At 38.2% G+C, this 19,597-nt stretch overlaps 2 protein-coding genes across 4 annotated transcripts in view; both read left to right on the forward strand.

Annotated features, from left to right (window-relative positions):
* The first annotated feature begins 1,343 nt into the window (after window positions 1–1,343).
* Window positions 1,344–14,975, forward strand: TMEM71 (transmembrane protein 71). The gene is made up of 11 exons (XM_005010567.6): window positions 1,344–1,483; window positions 3,046–3,131; window positions 4,592–4,649; window positions 5,363–5,575; window positions 6,361–6,530; window positions 7,037–7,216; window positions 7,747–7,822; window positions 8,337–8,386; window positions 8,570–8,642; window positions 9,901–9,925; window positions 11,356–14,975. Exons 2-10 carry the CDS (start codon window positions 3,077–3,079, stop codon window positions 9,908–9,910), a joined length of 885 nt encoding a protein of 294 aa, XP_005010624.2. The 5' UTR covers window positions 1,344–1,483; window positions 3,046–3,076; the 3' UTR covers window positions 9,911–9,925; window positions 11,356–14,975.
* A 3,223-nt stretch (window positions 14,976–18,198) lies between these two features.
* DNAAF11 (dynein axonemal assembly factor 11) overlaps window positions 18,199–19,597 on the forward strand; it is a 30,171-nt gene continuing 28,772 nt past the window's right edge. The window contains exon 1 of one of the 3 annotated variants that reach the window (XM_072034301.1): window positions 18,199–18,587. In XM_072034301.1, the coding sequence (XP_071890402.1) occupies window positions 18,245–18,587 (343 nt within the window). In that variant the 5' untranslated portion in view covers window positions 18,199–18,244. The remainder of the gene's footprint in view (window positions 18,588–19,597) is intronic. The other 2 variants (XR_011807332.1, XM_027452722.3) reach the window with 2 other exon arrangements.

Genomic DNA, 19,597 nt, shown 5'->3' on the forward strand with positions numbered 1-19,597 from the left:
TACTGAGTAGACTGAGGGCCTGAGCCCTGCAGGTGGAGGCCTCCCACGGGCTGTCAGACCCAGCGTGATGTGTTTTCTGCTGGCAGTATGTTTCATACTGTATTTGTAGTGTTGTCAAAGGTACAGTAAGTGTAGGAGAAGAGTAGAAATGTATGTGGTACTTAGTGTTGTAATTTCTCGTTTCCTTCCTTTTGTGGGTTAAACTTGCAATGTATGCAACTGACCTGAAACTACTGCACTGAAACTACTGCACTGCAGACTGTTGGCATATTCATTTCCTTATAATTTATACTTACAAGGCTGAGATGCAGCTGGGGTGGGGTAGGTATTTTGAGGAACAACAGGGAGGGCAATAAATAAGCTATATATAAAGTTATATACCATATAACCATAAACCATAAACCATAGGCTAGCACCTACCTGTAAAATATTCACCAGTGCACGAAGTTCGTGCATCAAAAGCCTGTGGGATAGTGGCTTTCAGATATGAATGCTACTGAGAATTCTCCATTACTTTGCTATCAGTGGAAATATTTTTCCTTCTCCAAAGAGAAAGCGGTCATTAAAGCACATCAGTCATTCTTTACTAGATTTATGGTTTCTTTTTGTCAGTGATGCATGCACACATCAGGAGAGATGCATACCAGCATCTTTGTCTGTTTTTCTGCAGATGAAGTTTTTCTCCCTACAGCTGTATAGTTCATAGGTGTAGAGCAGTCTGGTTTAAATTACTTCTGTATGTAACAGTTCTGCAGCCAATCATTTTGAGTGCCAGGCCATCTTAGAAAATTCCCTTTTTCAAAGGAATTTATCTTAACATTGCATGATCTATATTTGCAATAATGTTTTTGACCATGGAACTTAAACAACTGTGAACTCTTACTAAATGCTTCTTCTGTACAATAACACTTTTGCAACGTATCTTGTTACTGTGCATGGATTTTGTGGCAGTTGTCTCACTTTCCTACATCAAACAAAGCCCGTCAGGCTCACAAGTGAGCTCACTGGCTCTTTCACTGGTCTGACTTGGTTATACCACTGAAGTTTTCTGAGTACGATAGAAAAGTAAAGCTGAAATTAAAATCTGTGCCACTTTGCTGTATGAGAAAAGGTTTTGTCTTTCTTCTCCATGTCATAACTGGAAAGAAATGTTATTTATCATCCGTCTGCCTGTGTTTCACAACGGTCTGCAAGTGTGTTCCCCCAGCTAATCTTAATCTTCAGTTTGCTCTTCAAAATGAATGCTTCTGGTGTGAGGCTACTTTACAGGAAGCATGACCTCATTCTGCCTCTGTGCTGCTGATTGCACGGGCTGTTTTCAAAAGGAAACAAGGGACTTCATAGACCTGCCTTTCCGAAGACCCAGTGCCATTCTGCGCCAGGAAGCTGCAGAAAGAGCACCCTACACTTACGTCTCAGAGGCTCTGGTGTTGATGAGAAACTTTTTTGCATGCATTTGTTAATAGTGAAATGGATTTTCCAGGTTTGGAAGATTTTACAAGTATTTATCTCTTAATACTTTTGTCAGCTGAGAAATAATTAAGCTTCAGAATCATTTATATGCTGCTCTTCGGGAAGTTTTGTATTTTTCTGAATGTTTTTATCATTACTTGCAGGGAGAGAAGACTAAAATGCTCTTCAGTAATGACTGATTTGTGTGAACAAATAAAAATATTTTTGTAGACACTTATCTTTGGTAGGTAATACAGAATAAAACTGGTTGCCTGGACTTCAACTATTCTACTAGTTAGCTCTGTATTTTGGTACATCCTAATGTAAATATTTACAGTGTAAACATGCACAAGGGCTTGCTGGCTATCAGTTCAGGACATAGTTGGTTTAAAGATTAATTTAATTTGGGGAGGGAAAGGTTTGGTTTGCACAGTGACTTTTTCTTTATATTATGACACGCGCTTGCAGGTGTTTTGAAATTCAAGAGGGTGTTGCCTTAAACTTCAATTTGGATTCTTGCCATTGTTTATTGCTATGTTCATCTTAGATTCACTTTCAGTGAATTTTCTTAAAGCTGTTGGCCTTTTCTCATGCTGCTAAAGGTTCTATATGGATGATCATTTTGTGATTTACATGTACTGCTGCTTCATTGTACAGTGGTGGTTCAAATGCTTTGTTTTGGCTTGCTTGTGTTGTTACTCTAGCTGCTCACACTGTTAATAGCCCACAAATGGAACTGAATATTAAATACAGCTAGGACTCTGTGCAGCATTGCCTACAACATGATGTTTACGTGCTTTCTCCAGCATTGAGCTAATTATGACATTCAAGAGCCCTCTTCACTAATGCATAAGCCACAGATTTTCATGATAGTGAGTGGAGAAAAAATTTGTTGGACTCCCTTTTACATGACTGTTTATAGAAGCTTGACATTATCATAACTTAAAATGGGTTAAAAGCAAATTACAATTGCTCAGAAACTGTTCTTTAAAAGAGAGAAAGTCATCGCTTCCCCAGTAATGTATTTACATGTGTATAGCTCTCACACTGTGTTATAAGCATATATTTATACACTATATTTTACCTGAAGATTGCCTTCAGTGGAAGCTTGCAGTCCTGCAGAGCCATACCTCACACACCTCACAAATTTATGAAGTAATCCAAATTAGCAGCAGCAGAATTGTGGTTTGCTCTGCTGCTTTCTTCAGTTTGTGTCAAAGCTTTCTAATGACAGCACTATCCGTATGTAAGCCACTATCCTTACAGTTGTTCTTTGTTAGTGGCTGCTACTCTGTGTTAGCATAAGTGAGAAAATCAAGTGCAATACAACCGTGATATGGCTGTCAGTTGCTGGAAAGAAGTTTTGCTGTCAGATTATTAGAGAATTGTAATAGATTTAGTTGATGCAGTTATTCCTTTCTATCCCTTTTCAAACACATTTGCACTACAACCAATCAGTTTTGTCTTAGTGAGAATATTCAGTGGACTGTATTATAACTAATACTGTGATATATGTTCACGATGGTATCCTTCCTGATTTTAAAACAAAGTAAAACAAAACATTCCTCTCTTTCTTTTTAAACTCTTTAACAGATAATCTATATTACCTGTTATCCCAAGGTGTATGAACTTTTCCAAGATGTATGGAATATCACATGTTGCATCAACACCAAGAGCAAGTAAGTTTGTGCATTTTTGCCTGTGCAAAAACAACCTGGTCTGGAGGCAATCCTGGGAGAGTGACAAAATTTGGGATTTAGCCTTTTTTAGTTTACATCCAGGTCTACTAACCACGTGTTGATTTTTTATTTTTTTTCTTTTAGTGTTCAGACAGATTTCTTTTTTTTTTTAGTACAATATTTTTGCATAATTGAGTATCATGATTGTAAGCATGATTTTGCCTAAAGTAAGAGAAGTTCTTTCAGACGCTGGTTGTGTGTGAAAAAGTAGGTCTACAACATGTAAGTCAGTAAAACACACATAACATTCATTTTGGGACATTTTGCTGTGTGACAATCTGACTGATGTTGCTTGACATCTTGTACCTCCACCAAGTTTCTACCAGTTGTCTCTCTGTAAGTTGTTTTTGCCAGGGTTAGAGCATAATTTTCCCCACAGTAAAGTGAAATGTGTTTGTTGGTGTTTTTTTTTTTTTTTTTTTTTTTATGTCAGAGAAACAGTATCTATGGGAGTAGGATAATAGGACTAATTTGCAAAAAATACCCCAGAAAGTTTTACTTCCCTCTTTGGCAACTCTGCTGGCTCCCAAGGCTCAGTATCCAGGCTGTGACTGACAACCCAGCTCCAAATGAGGGTAAACAACATTACCAAAGTAGGAACACTGACCTTAATGTCTTTCCCTTGCTTCAGCTCAAAATTGAACATTAAAAAAAAAGAAAAAAAAATCCTCTTAGGCCTATCTTCTCTCATAGGTGAGTGACAGGCATTTAATAACAGTGTTGTAAGAATGATGCTCTAAAGACACTTTTAGGTAAGGTTCTATAGGGAAAGGTCATATCTTTTATGATTCTATGTAACAACGGATATAAATTCTCCCTATGGATAACCATTGCTTGCATTTCATAAGATTGATTCTGGCAGCTGCTGAACATCTGGCAGTACTTTGCAAACTTCAGCCGTAATAATCCAGACAAATCCTATTTATTTCCTTAATTTTCTGCCACAGTATTATTGTCATTTTTTTTGGCCATGGTCTCTTTCCCCATGCCTGCTGTGCCATGTCTGCAAATTTTATCCAAAAAATGTGTTGCAATGATAATGGTGGCCCTTCCTTTCTACTCTGTAATGCGTACTATTTTCAGCATGAACCAGATTTATGGAAAAATACCATTAAAATTACTAATAACCTGTGCAAGTGTTTGATTATGGTTGTCTCTGATTCTATGTTGTCCTGGTTGACGTGATATTAAACAGTATTCCTGTAGTCACCTCATCTTTCCTATGCTCTTTTATTTTATTTTTTTTTAACCTCTTTCAACCTCTCTCTTAATTAATTTTTCATTTTGTTTAACTTCTTTTCTGATTTACACAAAGTACCTGTCAGTGACGACCTGTCAGCTGTTTAAGCTGTCAGTGGATACGATAACAACTCCTTCTTACTTGGCCTTTGCCTCTGCAGGTTCAACAGCGTTTGATGGAGAACACAGACGCAGCCTCTCAGAACATATTTTGCGGAGGTATTGAGGAAAATTATACTTGTTTAATTTTGTTTTTATTTTGTTGGAGATTTTGTAAAATCCCCCTTGGCCAGACAGAATTCAAGTGCTGATACTAATTTAATTACTAATTTAAAGAGAAATTAGAAGTACTGCACTGGAGCATTAGAAGCAATAGCTTTGCAATTATGAGGTTTTAGAACACCTCCAGTCCACTTTCTTCCCCCCCCTAATGAAATCATTCTCCCCCTCTGTCACATTGTGTATGGGATACTGAAACCTGCTGCTGAAGCCTATTTCAACCACTCAGTCAATACAATGTCTTTCTTTTCTTTCATGGATGTCACTGCATGGCCACTTGGAAAGTCAAGTTGTTGAGGAGAAAGGGCTCACCATAAGTAAAAATAAAAAAAAAAAGAGTAAAATTCCTACCACAGAAAAACCTCTACAACATTTTGATTCTTCTACCCATGTCACTACTCACTCCATACTTAAAAGATTTTATTTCCTGTAATCTGAAGCTCTGGAAAGCGTGAGGCAGTCACACCGTAGTTGGCTGAAGCCTCCTAGGTCCAGAAGTAAAAGCATTATCTGCATATTTTAAATCCATCTCTCATTGCCAGCTCCCATTAACTGAGAGTTGATGGCATATGTAAATTTGCTATTATTAAATCATGCTTTTGCACTGTCTAGACATTCACTTAATTGGAGGTTTGGGTTTCTCTCCTTTTCAGTTATGCTTGTGCCTTTCTGGCTGATGACACTGCCTGCGGGTATTGTTCCACCGACCCTCTCAGAGGCTCCCTTTTCACATGTCGCCGCAGCCCCCGACTGCTTTCTAACGGTTATTACATTTTGACAGAAGACAGTTTTCTGTCTGATGAAGAGGGCAACATAACACTGACACCATCCCAGACAAGTGTTACATACAAAGAGAACTTAGTTCGGTAAGTGAACTACAGGCAGGTTTTACTCCAGGCTGGCAGTTGGCTCAACATCTCTGCGCTTATCTGGAGATACCTGCATGGCTGCCTACGTTTTGGTTGGCTTAAGATTTCTTATTTTTTTCCTTTATTTATATATATATTAGTGTTGTTTCTTAATGGGAGTATCTAAATTGATCTAGTTTGCAGAGTGCAGTGATTAAAATCATTTAATTTTCAGTCATAACTAATTTTACTACCCCAAAACCGTTCAGTGTACAGTTGCTATAATTGGAGTTGTGTGAAATAAAGAAAAATAAGGGTTACAACTGATTTTGCCAGTGGGGTGTTATCATGATAAGGAATAAAATAATTAAAAAAAAAATAATAATAATAATAAAAACGTCTGGTCCTAGCATTCCTCATTGGGAAAACTCCCTCTCAATTTCAGAAAAAACATTGATCTAGGATGGGATATAAAATGCAGTCCAAAAAAGTACAAAGTACAGTGGATCTGGGGATCCAGGCTATATCACATGAAACTTATGGGGAGCATGAGAACACTGGGAGTACTGTCAAAGTCTGTCAACAGTAGTATCATTTGGCACCACAATACCCAACATCACAGTAGCCCAATACATTACCATGCTGCTGATACATCCTTGGTGACATGCCCAGGGTCAACAATGGAGCTGGGAACCATTTCCAAACCTGGTTCTTGCATCTCAGTTCTGCAAGCTTCAGAGCTCTGTCCCTGTTCATTAAGACTAATTAATTCTATCCCTCGACAATGTGTCTTTTCTTTCTAGCATATTCAGGCGGAGGAAGAAAATCCGCCGCTCTCTTGCCAGCTTGTTCAGTCTCAGTGCCTCCAGCTCATGGCTCAGCAGCACTGTCCTCAGCAATACAGAGTCCTCCCATGGGGATGATCCCTGGTCTGATGGATGCAGTAAACTAGAGGCCAGTCAGGCTGATATTGGTAAGCTCTGACCAGCTACAATATTATAGCCTATATTTTCTGGGAATTTCTTAGCTCCTTCTATAGGTTTTGTTTGGGTTGTCTCCCAAAATGTGCAGGTAAAGGTTAGATGAACAATGGAATTATAAGTGGTGAGTTGAGCTCTTGGCATTAAAGTTCATGGAATGTGAGTCCACAAAGACCTTTGTGTCAAAAGGACATTTTTAGACTGAGCTTGAATACAAAGACATCACCAGTGACATTTATCCCGGTGCAATTAATATCTGGAGCTGGCTGCTTTCACCTGGCTCTTTTAATAACATCATTGTGTTATGCTCTATGCAGCCTTGTCTTTGCTCTGAATATTTTCTTTTGCATACATTGAACCTGTCAATTGCCTACTCCTAAGAATCTGAAAACCTCCCTATGATTAAGTATTGTGTGTGTGTGTGTGTATAAAATCTATTACCACAAATTCTCAAAGCTCATCTTTTGTGTGGTCTCATTTACATATGCACTGTTGGCAGGCGATTCAGACTTTTCCTCTGAATATGATAGCCATGTTCCACAAGGGCAAACTCCAGCATCGCTTGGAGCTTCTCTCACCAAAGATGAGGAGTTTATCCAGCCTGGGAAACCATTTTGTGCTTCAGCGTCCTACTCTCAGTTCATGATAAATGCAAATGAAGAGACATTGATCAAGGCAGGTATGTTACACTCTTATCCTAAGATACTGCATTTTTAGAGTAAACCAAAAATACACACATTAAAAATGTTGATATAGATCCTTGAAGAACAAAATTTATTCCAAAAACATGCATTTTAAATGACTCCTTAATAAAATCTTGAAATCAGCATTGTTCACTTCTCCCTGCTCACATCTTTTCCCCTCCTATTTTCAGTGACAAATGTAAAAAGAAAAAAAAAGTGAAGAGGAAAATAGAGGAAAGGGCATGGGAATAAAAACTGAAAAGGGCAATTATTCCGAAACGTTTGTTTCCTGCAAGCATTGAAGGGCACAGTGTCTCTATGGTCGTGGGGGAGAAAGACTCCTGAGAGACACCCAGAGCATGAAAATTAGGTTTCTGCTTTGAATCACTCTAAGTGAACTCTTAAAAACAGAGAGAAACTGAAGAGACTGCCCTTATGGGCTGAAGACAGTCTTTGCAAACACCTCCTACCATGTATTTATTTTCCTTAAAACTCATGAGAATTATTTTCCATACTTTTGTTTTAGAATCCAGCACAGTGCGAAATGTTCTTGCTCAGATGGCTGCACTGATCTTGTGTTTAATCATTTCAATATGTACAAGGTAATTCTTTTTTTGTTATTATTATGTGTTGTTTATGTTAATACTTACTCCATTTTACCTGGTTAATAAAAGATAAAATAAGGGTCTAGTTTTCAAAGCTAAATGTATCTTACTGTGAAAATGTATTTTCACATTGATAGCTGATGCAGACAAGCATCTCAGCTTTGTAGGTATGCAACAAAATAAGAAATCTGTATGCAGATGAGGCACCTACTTGGTCAAGTGTGTTTGGACAAGGGTCATGGAAGCCTGAGAAGAACCAGAATGGATCCATGTCCTTCCAAATGACCAATATGGGTGTTTCTCTCAGTCAGGAAATGTTGAGATCTTTATTTCTAGGACATTATCCACAATAGCTTAAGGAACTTAAAGTTTCAAATTGCAGTTCACCTAGGATAGTTTTGTTGGTTCATCTGCAAGAACCTTCTGTTCTCCTCGCACCCAGTCTTCACCTCTGTTACCCCAATATGCGTTCCTTGCCTCTTTCTAAACTTTATGGGTATTATATTCTCAGGTATTTTCTGGGAGGATTGTCTGCCATTTTGTTGCTGATAATTTTAGTTTGTAAGTACAAACTTTCTTTCTACTTAACACATAATCTTTTACTAAGTCACATATGAGGACAAAAAAGTGTCCTTAGATGTAAATCTGCGGCTCTTATTGATGCTGATAAGAGCAATATGTGGGCATATGGGGACAGAATGTAGCCTTCAATCAATTACAGGATTTTGCATTTAAACTTCACAGTTCTTTTGTCCCAAGATGCTGCTCTGTCATCTTTTTTCGGTCTTGTCACATCTTTCAAAACAGCTAAGTTTTGGTAAGTAGCAATAACGTCATGTGATAAATAGAAAAATTTAGGAATTTTATATTGAGAGGAAGGAGAGATTCCTTCTGTTGTTTTCATGTCAAAATATAGAAGGCATGATATGAATTTTTTGATAGGGATTTGGCTTCTCCTGTTACTGATTTGTATTCACAGAAAATTTCCATTTATTTTGAAAAACTGACTTTTAATAATGTGCAATAAATTTTGTAACAGTTAACTGTTCACAGAAAAGGAAGATGAACCTAATACGCTATAATATGAACACGCAGAGACATGAACATAAGACATGCCCCACTAACCCAATGCACCATTAGGTTCAGCACAGAGCTTTGCCTTTGGCTCATACTTTAGTCTGATAAATGTTTTAGAAATATTAAATCTGATGAGTTGAAGAATGGTGCTAATGTGGCTCTGTTTCAGACTGCTTTATTTAAAAGTTTTGCACAGAGTTGTAGCTTCTAAATCCTTCTGGAGAAAAATACTTGCAGCATCATAGATCTGAATTACTACTTCAGAACAGCTCATGCATAGGCCTCTGTACTGCAAGCATGTGCTTGATTGATGAATTATTATTCTTTCACCTTCTATGCAGCAGAAAATTCTTCTGAATGTGTCTAAAATGCTGCTAATACTAAAAATATTTGGGCTTATCTGAATACGTGGTGAAAGTGAAGCTCAAAAGGACACTGTTTGTTTCTGATACTGTGTCAGAGTTCAAGATTTTAATGTATCCCAAGGGCAACAGGACAAATCTGGCAGATTTGCAGCATTTGAATTGAGTAAATGGGAAGCTAGGAAGTAGGCAAAGCCTGGAGAGCGATATTGCAGTGATAGCCTCAGATTTTGATCAACCAAGGGTCTTAGCACAACACCTCAAGTATCCAAGGATAGTATATTACACTTTGTCACTATGTCCTTATTCCAAATAAAATCAAGGCCACCAAGTTAGGACTAGCATGTTGCAAAGTACAGTTTTCAGACTTCCTGAATAGTTTAGTCCTGAGTCATAAACAAAGCTGTTCCTCACAAGAGGCAAACAAACACACTCTGAGAGCTTTCCATTTACTGGGGTACAAAGAATACCTCTTTTACCCTCAACACAAAAGAAAATATACCTGTTCAAACAAGTAATCCAACAGCATAAGGAAATGTGGCAAAGCAGAACCTACACAATATATTGAACATAATGAACTGTTTGAATCAGGACATACAAAAACATACACATTTTATTTTTATTTCCCCCCCACAGGAACAACTGAAAAGCAGGAATATTGGTGAGTATATGTTTAAGATTGAAAGAATTCCACACATTTCTGGGAGAGCACCGTTATGAAATAGGGTTCAAGCACAACAGAAGAGTTCCCTGAGCTTTTCATTAAAAGCAGGTTTAGCTGTAGGACTTTTGCCAGTTTCCACAGTGAATTATTCCACTTTGCTGTCTAAAACTCCTCTTTGATTTTATGTGGATGAAATATTTGTTATTGTTTGACAATAGGTGTTAAGCTGTTAAACAGCCACTTTGCTTTATCCCAGGGAAAAAAAAAAAAAATATATATATATATATATATATATATATATATATATATTTTCAATAGTGGGCAAAGTAAGTCCTCTTCAGTTTAAACTGAACAGTAGGGCCAGGTGCTGTACTGCTCTAGTCTGATACCACTCAACGAGTGAAGCAGCATCAACCTGTATCTGTCCAAAACATTTGAAAAACCCGTATAGTTTCTTCTCTTCCTTAATATTTTTCAGTCAAGTTTTATTCTCAGTCCCCAGTTTTTGTTTATCAAGCATTTCAAAGTCTTGGTATAGCTCTGAGCCCTTAAAACAGGAGCACTCACTTCCTTCTACTGTAAGTTGGCCATCCCAGTCCTGGTTCATTGTTTCTTTCATTTCTCTAAGTTGAAAAGCAAAAAATGAAAAGAAGAACCTAAGTGGAGCTGTGCCCAGGAGCTGTGTTCCTTGTAGAGTGGATAAAACAGCCTTGTTCATCAGTTCTTGGATGAGTGCAGCTCAGCTTCTGAGATCTAAGGGCAGCTGCACAGCTGCAGGTGCAACCTTGGAGTCATTCCTCAGAAAGAGGTTGTTCATCCTGAGAACAAAGCATTTTAGAACTGCGTGTAGGCACTTGATCACTTTGCAGAGTGTGAAAGTCTATGATGAAAAATGCATACTGCTCATCCACAGCCACGCAGTGGACACTAGATATGGCACTTCCTACAGTCAGTGGGACTATTTATCCATGGCTACAACTCCAGAGGTTTAAAGCTTACTGATTTTGAAAGACAGCATCAATATTAACCAAAGCAGGTACTACAGGATGGAAGGGAGAACTTGGGACTTGTTGCCTAGCAGAAGTGAAATACAGGTTGGTCCAGGACACTGGAGATAGCATGACAGCATTTCAAAACAAGCTCTTCTCCTGCCTTCCACAGGAACTTAAAGTCAGGGTGTTTACTTCTATATATTTCACTATCAGTTCACCAGCAGTTTTCATTTTTCTTCCTCCTCAAATTTGTTTTCCTCAGCATCAAACTACTAGATACTTCCTTGTGGCACTGTTACACATTTTCCCAAGGAACAAACAAACAAAAACAAACAAACAACAACAACAACAAAATCAAGACGATCAGAATTATTGGTGTTCTTCCTTTAGAATACGATTCATTTTAGCTTTATTTTTGTTCTGGTCAAACTACAGGTGATGCCATACTTCTTGGTGAACTTCTGCAAGCAGTAATGCAAAAAGATTGTGGTACCTCTAGTCTCATGTCAAGGAAGTCCTGCGTAAGCATGAATCTTACAAGCACTTTGATAGTAAACCAATGGTGAAAGTGTTTAGCAATCCCCATTAATTTTGCTTTTGGTAAATAGCTGATGTCTTCAAATACTTTATATGTATTAATTTCTTGTAATGATATGCTGTCAACAATAATTGGTTTGGATAATGAGTACATGTGGTAATATTTCAGAAGCATTATTGTATCATGTGTGCACATTGTTTTTTGGCAGTTATACCTAGCACTGTAAAAAGAGAAAAAAGGAAGAAAGAAACATCACAAAAAATATAAATAAATGATGACAAATCAGTGCCAAGTTATTAGAAGGAAGGGATTCTTCAGAAAACCAGCAGTCAGTATGTGGAAAAGCAATAATTACTCTGAATTACCTGGGTTATGATACAAAACAAAACAAAGAAACAGAAACAAACAAACAAAAAACACCCTGCAGCTAGTAACTGTAATTTGGAAACATTGAGCCTTATTTTTCAACTTGTATCTTTGCTACCACAGAGACTATATTACACATGGATCCTGTGGGTAACCAAAAACTGCTGTCTTGTGACTCCAAGCTTTTAATAATCTGCTACTTTAAATATCTCCCTATATGCCAGTTTAGCTAGGACAGAATGCATTTCATCTTCCTGTGCAACAAAATGATGATAATGTGCAAGCAAGCACACTCTTGACCACCAAATCATTCTATAACTAGTGCTACTTCTAGTCTACTTGTCCCCTGTTGTGCTAAAAGTGATGTTAGCACAGCCCCAGCTGGTAAATCAGATGTGAAATACTGGCTGTGGGAGAGCTAGGTCTGCTGACGGGATACAAACAGGCTGGCAGGCATAATGACTGGGATTTCAAAACTGCAATGAAAGCACATACATTAAAGGTTCTGGTGGAAAAAAGAATCTACAAAACTGAAACACCACTGTCTGTCCAATTCTATGTCCAAGCCAAGATCAAGCACATTGTAGCCATATTTCTAGCATCAAAAATCCAAAGAAATGAGGCAATGAAGTAAAGTGTACTTACAGCAATTTAATATGTATGTTTCTCTTAAAAAGGGTAAATAAATATATGCTAGTAATATTTTGAAGCGAAGCATCAATAGCTCAACATTAAGAGCTCAAACAGGGAAATTTCACCCAAATTAGCAATTTATGATAGTAATTTACATTTGCTCAGATCATTACATTGGTCTTACATGAAGGCAGACTATCCGATGTAAAAAAACTTGGGTTTGCAGTTTCAGTAAAAGGTGACAAGGGAATGTTCTTTTTCATAAAACTTGTTTAGTTGTAGTTAATGCACTTGAGTATTTTTGTCAGTATTATTCTGCTTTATTTTGTTAAACTATAAAGAGCACTGAGAGTCTCATAGTGTAATATTTATAAATATGCTGTGTTATCTATTTTATTGGTAGTTATACCAGATCCTTTACTAAACAATTTTTTTATTTTTTATTTTTTTAAGAGGATTAAAAGATCTTTAGTATTTAAATAATTTCCTGGAAGAATAATCTGGAAGAATAATATCCTGTACTGAGACAAAAGTCTAAGACTGCAATTACTCTGCAGTTACAGAAGTGATACACTGAAAAGCAAGAAAGCTTAAATTCACTGTAAGCTAGTTGGTCAACATACAACAGCAAGTTAAGAAGAAGCTGATTTAGCTTGCTAAAAGTTTAGTGTAATATGAATTGCTTTAATCTGTCTATGAAAAAATAAAAGCTGTAAATTATGAGTGTTCTTATCAGGAGAGGGCGAAGCTCTGGAACAATTTTGTAATTGGAGTTCAAGGCTAAAAATAAGATGCGTGGGATCTGCTAAGAGATGCCCTCTGTGATATTCATTAACGTTGAATTAACTAAGTTCTCTTCAGTTACCAGACTGATTGCCTTTGACAGTTCCCTGCAGTATATTCCAATGGACAGGAAAGCAAACCTTATATTGTTTCCCTGAAAAGAGGCACAATACTGTGCTAAGTTCAATCCCATCAGAAGAAAAATTGAAGTCAAAATCTATCTGATGAAAAACTGAAGACAACATTTTCTAATCTAAATGATTAAATCTGGACTGTCAGATGTAATTAGTATTTGCAATTTCTGTTAACTAGGGAATAAAGCCTAGAATAATTTTGAACAGTAATTCTCATCAAGTAAAATCATTTGTTGGGCAGTGATTAACCAACGCATCTACAAAGAGTGAGGATTCCTAGAATTTTCTTTCTGTCCTCAGCGATTAAAGTGATTAAACTCAGTTCTAATATAGCACATTATATATATATATCAAAAAAAAGGAAATCAAAGAAGAAATTCAAGATAGAGATTTATAAATCCCTGTACATTATCTGATACCTTTCCTTACAATTATTTTTTATCATTATGACTTGTCTTATATTTCTTGGTGTGTTCAGCAGAATTTCAAGGTCATTCTTGATTATATATCACATAGTGCTTAATAGTGTGGATGTTCATGTTGAAGTGAACAGCAGCAAGCAGAATTATAATAGTTATGGAGTCCCTTAGCTTATAATGTTCCTAATGTGTGATCAAGTCTGTTTTGTATTTCTCCTGGAAGTATTACAAATAGAACTCAAACCATATGGACTAAGATTAACATTTTGACTTAAATGGTATTGAATAAACCATGGTGATACAGGAAATAGGTATCGCCATTCAGCCTAGTTGTTCCTTTGTGTATTTTTTTGTGAATTAGCTGCAGAGTTTTGTAAACATCTTTGTATATTTTAATATATTCTGAGCAAAACTGCTAGTTCATTTCATATTATTCTTTTTGTACAATTTCTTATGCTGCCTTTTGCTTGTCCTCTTTATCATTTACTTTTATAGTTAAGTTGTTCTTGTTTACATTTTTCCTATATTTATGAGTGTCATCAGTACTGAAATTGTTTATTAGGAATTGCATATATTATGATTAATTTGTTATTTGCCTTTTTCTGTCTTGCCCTGTAGGTTATGTGCTCTTTGGACAGGATTTATTGGTACTTTGGTATGAAAATGAAAGCCTAATTTCATTACAGTTAGTTACTAAGTAACTGTTAACACCATAGAATATAATGATAATGATAATAGTAACAACAAAACTAACAACCGTAGAATCAAAGAATCATAGAATCACAGAATGTTTTGGGTTAGAAGGGACCTTAAAGATCATCTAATTCCAACCCTCTACCATGGGCAGGGGTGCCACCCACTAGAGCAGGTTGCCCAGGGCCTCAATTAAATAAGAAATAAATAGAAAGACATAGTTCCAGATTCTGAGTGCGTATCAGTCAGTTGATTTCCATCTAAACTTCTGATTTGCAGAATTTTAGCAGCTAAAATTTATCCATGGACTTCAATTCTCTAGGGCTATAGCACCTTACATGAGTATATTCTCATGGAGTGAGCACATATTCAAGATATTTCTTATGCACTGTGATGATAATGCTGTAAAACTTATTTTGTTATGACACAGAATGGTATTTTATATTGTACTGTTTTATGCATTTAGAAATAAACATGTAATGTATTAAAGCAGTAAAGTGAGTTTATCCAGGGAATTAATTCCAGATGGGACTCTTGTTCTTAGTCAAGACCATTCTCCTGTTTGTAATGTGGTTTATTACATTATTTGTGCCATGGACATTGTCTCACGCTAAGAATGCAGATTTGCATTACTTGAAGCTCTTAGTACATAATTAGAGTAAAAAATAACTCATAAAATAATGAACACAATAAGTGCTGTAACCTCCAAATTACATTTTTAAAAATATGTACATTGTGTTAATGTCCTACAGATGGCAAATATTTTGTTGCATGAAGCATATAGTAAGAAGTAATCCATGTTCTGAAGAGCCTGCAGTTTTAATGAAGACAAGAAAGTCCCCAGTGTGATTATCCTAGTTCAGCATCTAGAATTAACCTATGTGTGCTAAGTAACATAGTAGTCAAAAAAGCCAATGTTCTGTGCAGTTAAGCAATCCTTTCAGGTTATGGGATACAAAGCTGACCTCCACAACAAAGAAGCTTGGAGGCAGGAGGCACAAGAACAGTGCCAGAGCCCCATTAACAGAGACACGAGTCCTTGCCCCAACCCCTGCCAGGGCTGTCCCAGAAGAGCTTTGGTCCTGGGGACTGTGCATCATCAGAGCAATCTTCTCATTAAATCCCATTTCTAACTCCTTCTGGTTGAAGGCCTCTCTATTGGTAAGCATATATGTGTATGGGGAGTCCGAGTGCAGCAACTGGAGTGAGACCAGGGGTCACACGACAACTGGAGAGAATGAGGGTGCTCCAGCATCAGCAGGAGTCTCAAGGCAGACCAGCCAGCAAGAAATTGAAATGTCTCCCAGGAGCTGGGCGTGCATGTGTGATTCTCTCTGAGAGCGAGATTCTCTGAGAGCTTCACTTGTGCATGGAGGAGTTGGCTCCCGGAGGGACCTGCTTGGTCCTCTGTGCCTGCTGGAAATATATGCTCAGCCTCACTATTGTTTGGACAGGGGGGCTGTAGCAGCCTTGCAATGTCCCCTCTGTAAAACTGACAAAGTTGGCAACCCCCCAAAAAATTACAAGATAACTGCATTAATGGAAAAGTAACAGAAAATCAAAATGAAAAACAACGTGGTATAGACAGAGGAAAGCATCTTCTGTAATTTTACCCTAACTCACAAAGTCACCTCTTTGGATCCATTTCTGCCTTATTTACTGGTGAGTTACTTCAGGATTTGAAATACTCTCAAGAAATCCACTTCAGCACTTCTACTTCCACAAAGATCTTGCTAGACCACCTCTTTGCAATCCCCCATTTCTATTTGCTGCTGTGCCCTGGCTAGCAGCTGGACTCCCACCCAGCCAATCTCTCACGCCTCCTCCCCAGCAGGACAGGAGGATAAAATAGCATGAGAAAGCCTATGTAAGATAAAGACACTTACTAAGTAGTGTCTTACAAACACTTACTAAGTGATAAAGATCACTTACTAATTATTGTCAGAGGCAAAACAGATTCAAACTGGGCAAAAATGAATTTATTGACAATTGAAATTCATTCACGTATAAGAAACAATGACAAAAAACATCCATAGGTAGCATTTCAGAGCATGGTCATCTCTGGTTATTACTCTCATTTACAGGAAGACACACACCCATCCAGTGCTCAACATTTATTGATAACATAAGAAGATAGTAGAGACCAGTTCTAGAGCTGCATAGATCTGCTCTGATATAGGGTATTTAACTAGCGTTCATATAGACAATTAAAATATTGGAAATGAAAGGAATTAAAGGATCCATCAGACTACTAACAAAGTGAAAAAATTGCTGTCTACATCAGCTTCAGGTAAAACAGGCCTCACCATTTCAGCAGTGGAAATAAAGGTGCTGGCCTGGTTGGTCACCAGCTGGGGCCTCCCAGGTGTGTCACCACCACACAGCCCAAAACCTAACCTAGCAATCCAGCACAGATTTGGCAGAGTTTTAATCACATCTGCATGTAATTCACTCTCCTCTCCTCTGCAAAGACAGACTTTCTGGTCCTAGGCTTATTAAGCAGTGAGCATCCTTTGATCTCTGTTGAAGCCATTTAATTTTGCATAAAATGAGTACATTTTCATTGCTAAGAATGAACTTGGATATTCTTTTCCTTAAATGAATACATGAACTTTAAAGCTTTTAATCCAAAGCAATATTAATCACTTAGACATATGGAACAAGGGGCACAGGAGACGCTAAACTGTCCTGATATGATTTCTCCTTCCTACACCCATGTAGCTTGTAAAAGACTACTTGAGGTCTTCCTCCAGGGCACGAAGGTATTTATTCTGAATCTTTAGGCTCTGGATGAAGCTTGTATCTTGCTGCTTCCTTTCAGATCTGGCTTTAACCAGGTACTGAGAGTGCAGAAGCCAATCTGTTTTCCCAATATATCAGCTGGTATGTGAAGAGATAACAACTATTTAAAAAAAAAACAAAAAAAAAAAAACTTGTTTCTATGTTAAAAAAGGATAGAAATTTCGCAAATCCTGTTTTTCTTTTAGGGTAGAACTTGACCTGGCATTGATCAAACCGTCTTAATTTTCTGCACAGAGATCATGAAATAAATGTTTCCCTTTAGTATATTGCAATTTAATCCATTGAACATTTTAATTTCATTTCTTCAGAACTATCAGATAGACTCTCTGCAAAAGGATGAAAGAACAGGATTTCAGCATAACAAAATAATGGGTATTTCTGGGCAGTACAATGAAGACACAGTACTTAAAATATTGAACATAGCAAGAATGAGCTATCTCTTCTTGACATTGATTAGCTTGATTGTGAGTTGTACTCTCAAGTCAGAAATTAATAGTCCTAGTAAAAGGATCATCTATAAAAGTCATCATTTGAAGGGGCCTTCAATTTAATACAAAATAAATGAGTAGATAGCAGAAGGCCTCGCCCCCAGCCTCATCTCTGTGGCTTTGTAGTGCGGGTTTGAGCCACAAGGTGGTGCCGTGCAACCAGCTCTGTCAGCATCTTTGTCCTCAGCGTGGGCTGGTGACTGCCACAGGCAGAGGACAAATACAGGGGGGTTATAAAGTGCATAAACTATTTTGTATCTCGTAATTGCCACAGAATTTATTAGTTTTAACTCAATGATACCTTCTTACTCCTATCCCCTAAACAGCAAGTACATTAGAAAGCTACACAGTGTTCTATATTTTAATGAATTACATCCTAGGTAAATGACTTAGTAAATCAACATTTCCAATAGATTCCCATGGTCTTTTTTTATTCTTATAAAATACGTGTGAATTTTCTGGTAGTAGATGACCTTTAGGTTTGATCGAGCCTTGAAACACACAAACAACCTCCCCAAACCCTTTATGGCACGCTTCCCAGTGGAACAGGGCAGCAGCCGGAGTCTTTGGTGGAAGGGGGAATCCCCAGCCCTGTGGGTGGCAGCCCCTGGCCGTGCTGAGGGGAGCAGGGCAGGAACCTGGCAGCACCCTGGGGTGCGGGGACCACCCCTCGGGGACCCGGAGCCCCTCAGCCCAGAGCCGAGCTTAGGGGCACCCTGGCTGCCATGTCCCTCCAGGCCCCGTTGCCATGGCAGAGCAGCAGCGTCCTGTAATGGCGGCGGCGTGAAGCGGAGGGCAGCCATGGTGCGGAGTGAGTGTCACCAAGAGCCGCTTTGCTTCGCTTCCCTTCCCTCCCCAGGACCCCGTCCCTCCTCTCCACGACTTGACCCGCTCCCCAGCTCCCATATTTCCCCTCCCCATGCTTGCCACCCCTTCCCTACCCCTTCTCCATGCCCTGGCAGCCAGCCTCTCCCCCCACTTCCCTCGCTCTTATTTACCCAGCTGCATTAATTAGCTCCCTGGGAGTAACAACCCATATTATTTTACCAAGCACAGCACCTTGTCCCTCTGAGAAGCCCGGCAGCTGCACAGCCCAGGCAGGGACCCCTCCATGTTAGGGATGTCCTGCTGCAAGGGGAGATGCTTGGCGGGATGGTTTGTGTTAGGAGTTAGAGCTGTAAGCCCAGTTCTTACCCTGTAATTACGAATTTTCAATTCTGCATTGATTTTTTTTTTTTAATATTTTTTTAGGTAGAGGTAGCCAAAGCAAGTACTTTATCAAAGTTGTAAAACAAAACAAAACAGAAGTGTTGAATAAGGTTAATATCTACCATACCGTTACTTACGAATCTGTAATCTTTTAGAGGTAAAGCAGTGTGACCTAAAAGGCCGTGTGCTCGTACATATCACTCAGGAAAAAAGCTACTGAGGAATTCCGTTCCTCTGTGATTTTCCCTGTGATCTATTTTGATTGTATACCATCACAGGACCGCCAGTCCCTTGCTGGGCTAAAATAATGCTTTGGAAAGCAAATCCTTATCTCTGCATGAAGTTGGCAGATGACTGCTTTGAGCAGGCACTGCCTGAAGGAGAATGGCTTTATCTCCTCAGCAGCATGGTATGAAATGAGTCTTAAAATAATGGTTGAATACTTCACTTCTCTGAAATGCCGTTTTCCCATATTATTTCTTAATATAACTGCTTATTCTATCAATTTATTTAAAGCTTTCCTTTTTATCTGCTAAATCTTGAATAAAACAATTTCCAGAAGCCCAGCTGCAAGATCTTCAAGATCTGTTTTATCTCCTGTCTACTGATGTC

Source organism: Anas platyrhynchos, chromosome 2 (genome assembly GCF_047663525.1).
Source record: "Anas platyrhynchos isolate ZD024472 breed Pekin duck chromosome 2, IASCAAS_PekinDuck_T2T, whole genome shotgun sequence".
In the NCBI taxonomy this organism is placed as follows: Eukaryota; Metazoa; Chordata; class Aves; order Anseriformes; family Anatidae; genus Anas; species Anas platyrhynchos.

Coding starts and splice junctions, on each gene's coding strand:
- TMEM71 (XM_005010567.6), top strand. CDS start 3,077: ATGAACTTTTCCAAGATGTATGGAATATCACATGTTGCATCAACACCA. Junction 3,132..4,591: donor TGCATCAACACCAAGAGCAA/GTAAGTTTGTGC, acceptor TTGCCTCTGCAG/GTTCAACAGCGTTTGATGGA. Junction 7,217..7,746: donor AGAGACATTGATCAAGGCAG/GTATGTTACACT, acceptor CTTTTGTTTTAG/AATCCAGCACAGTGCGAAAT.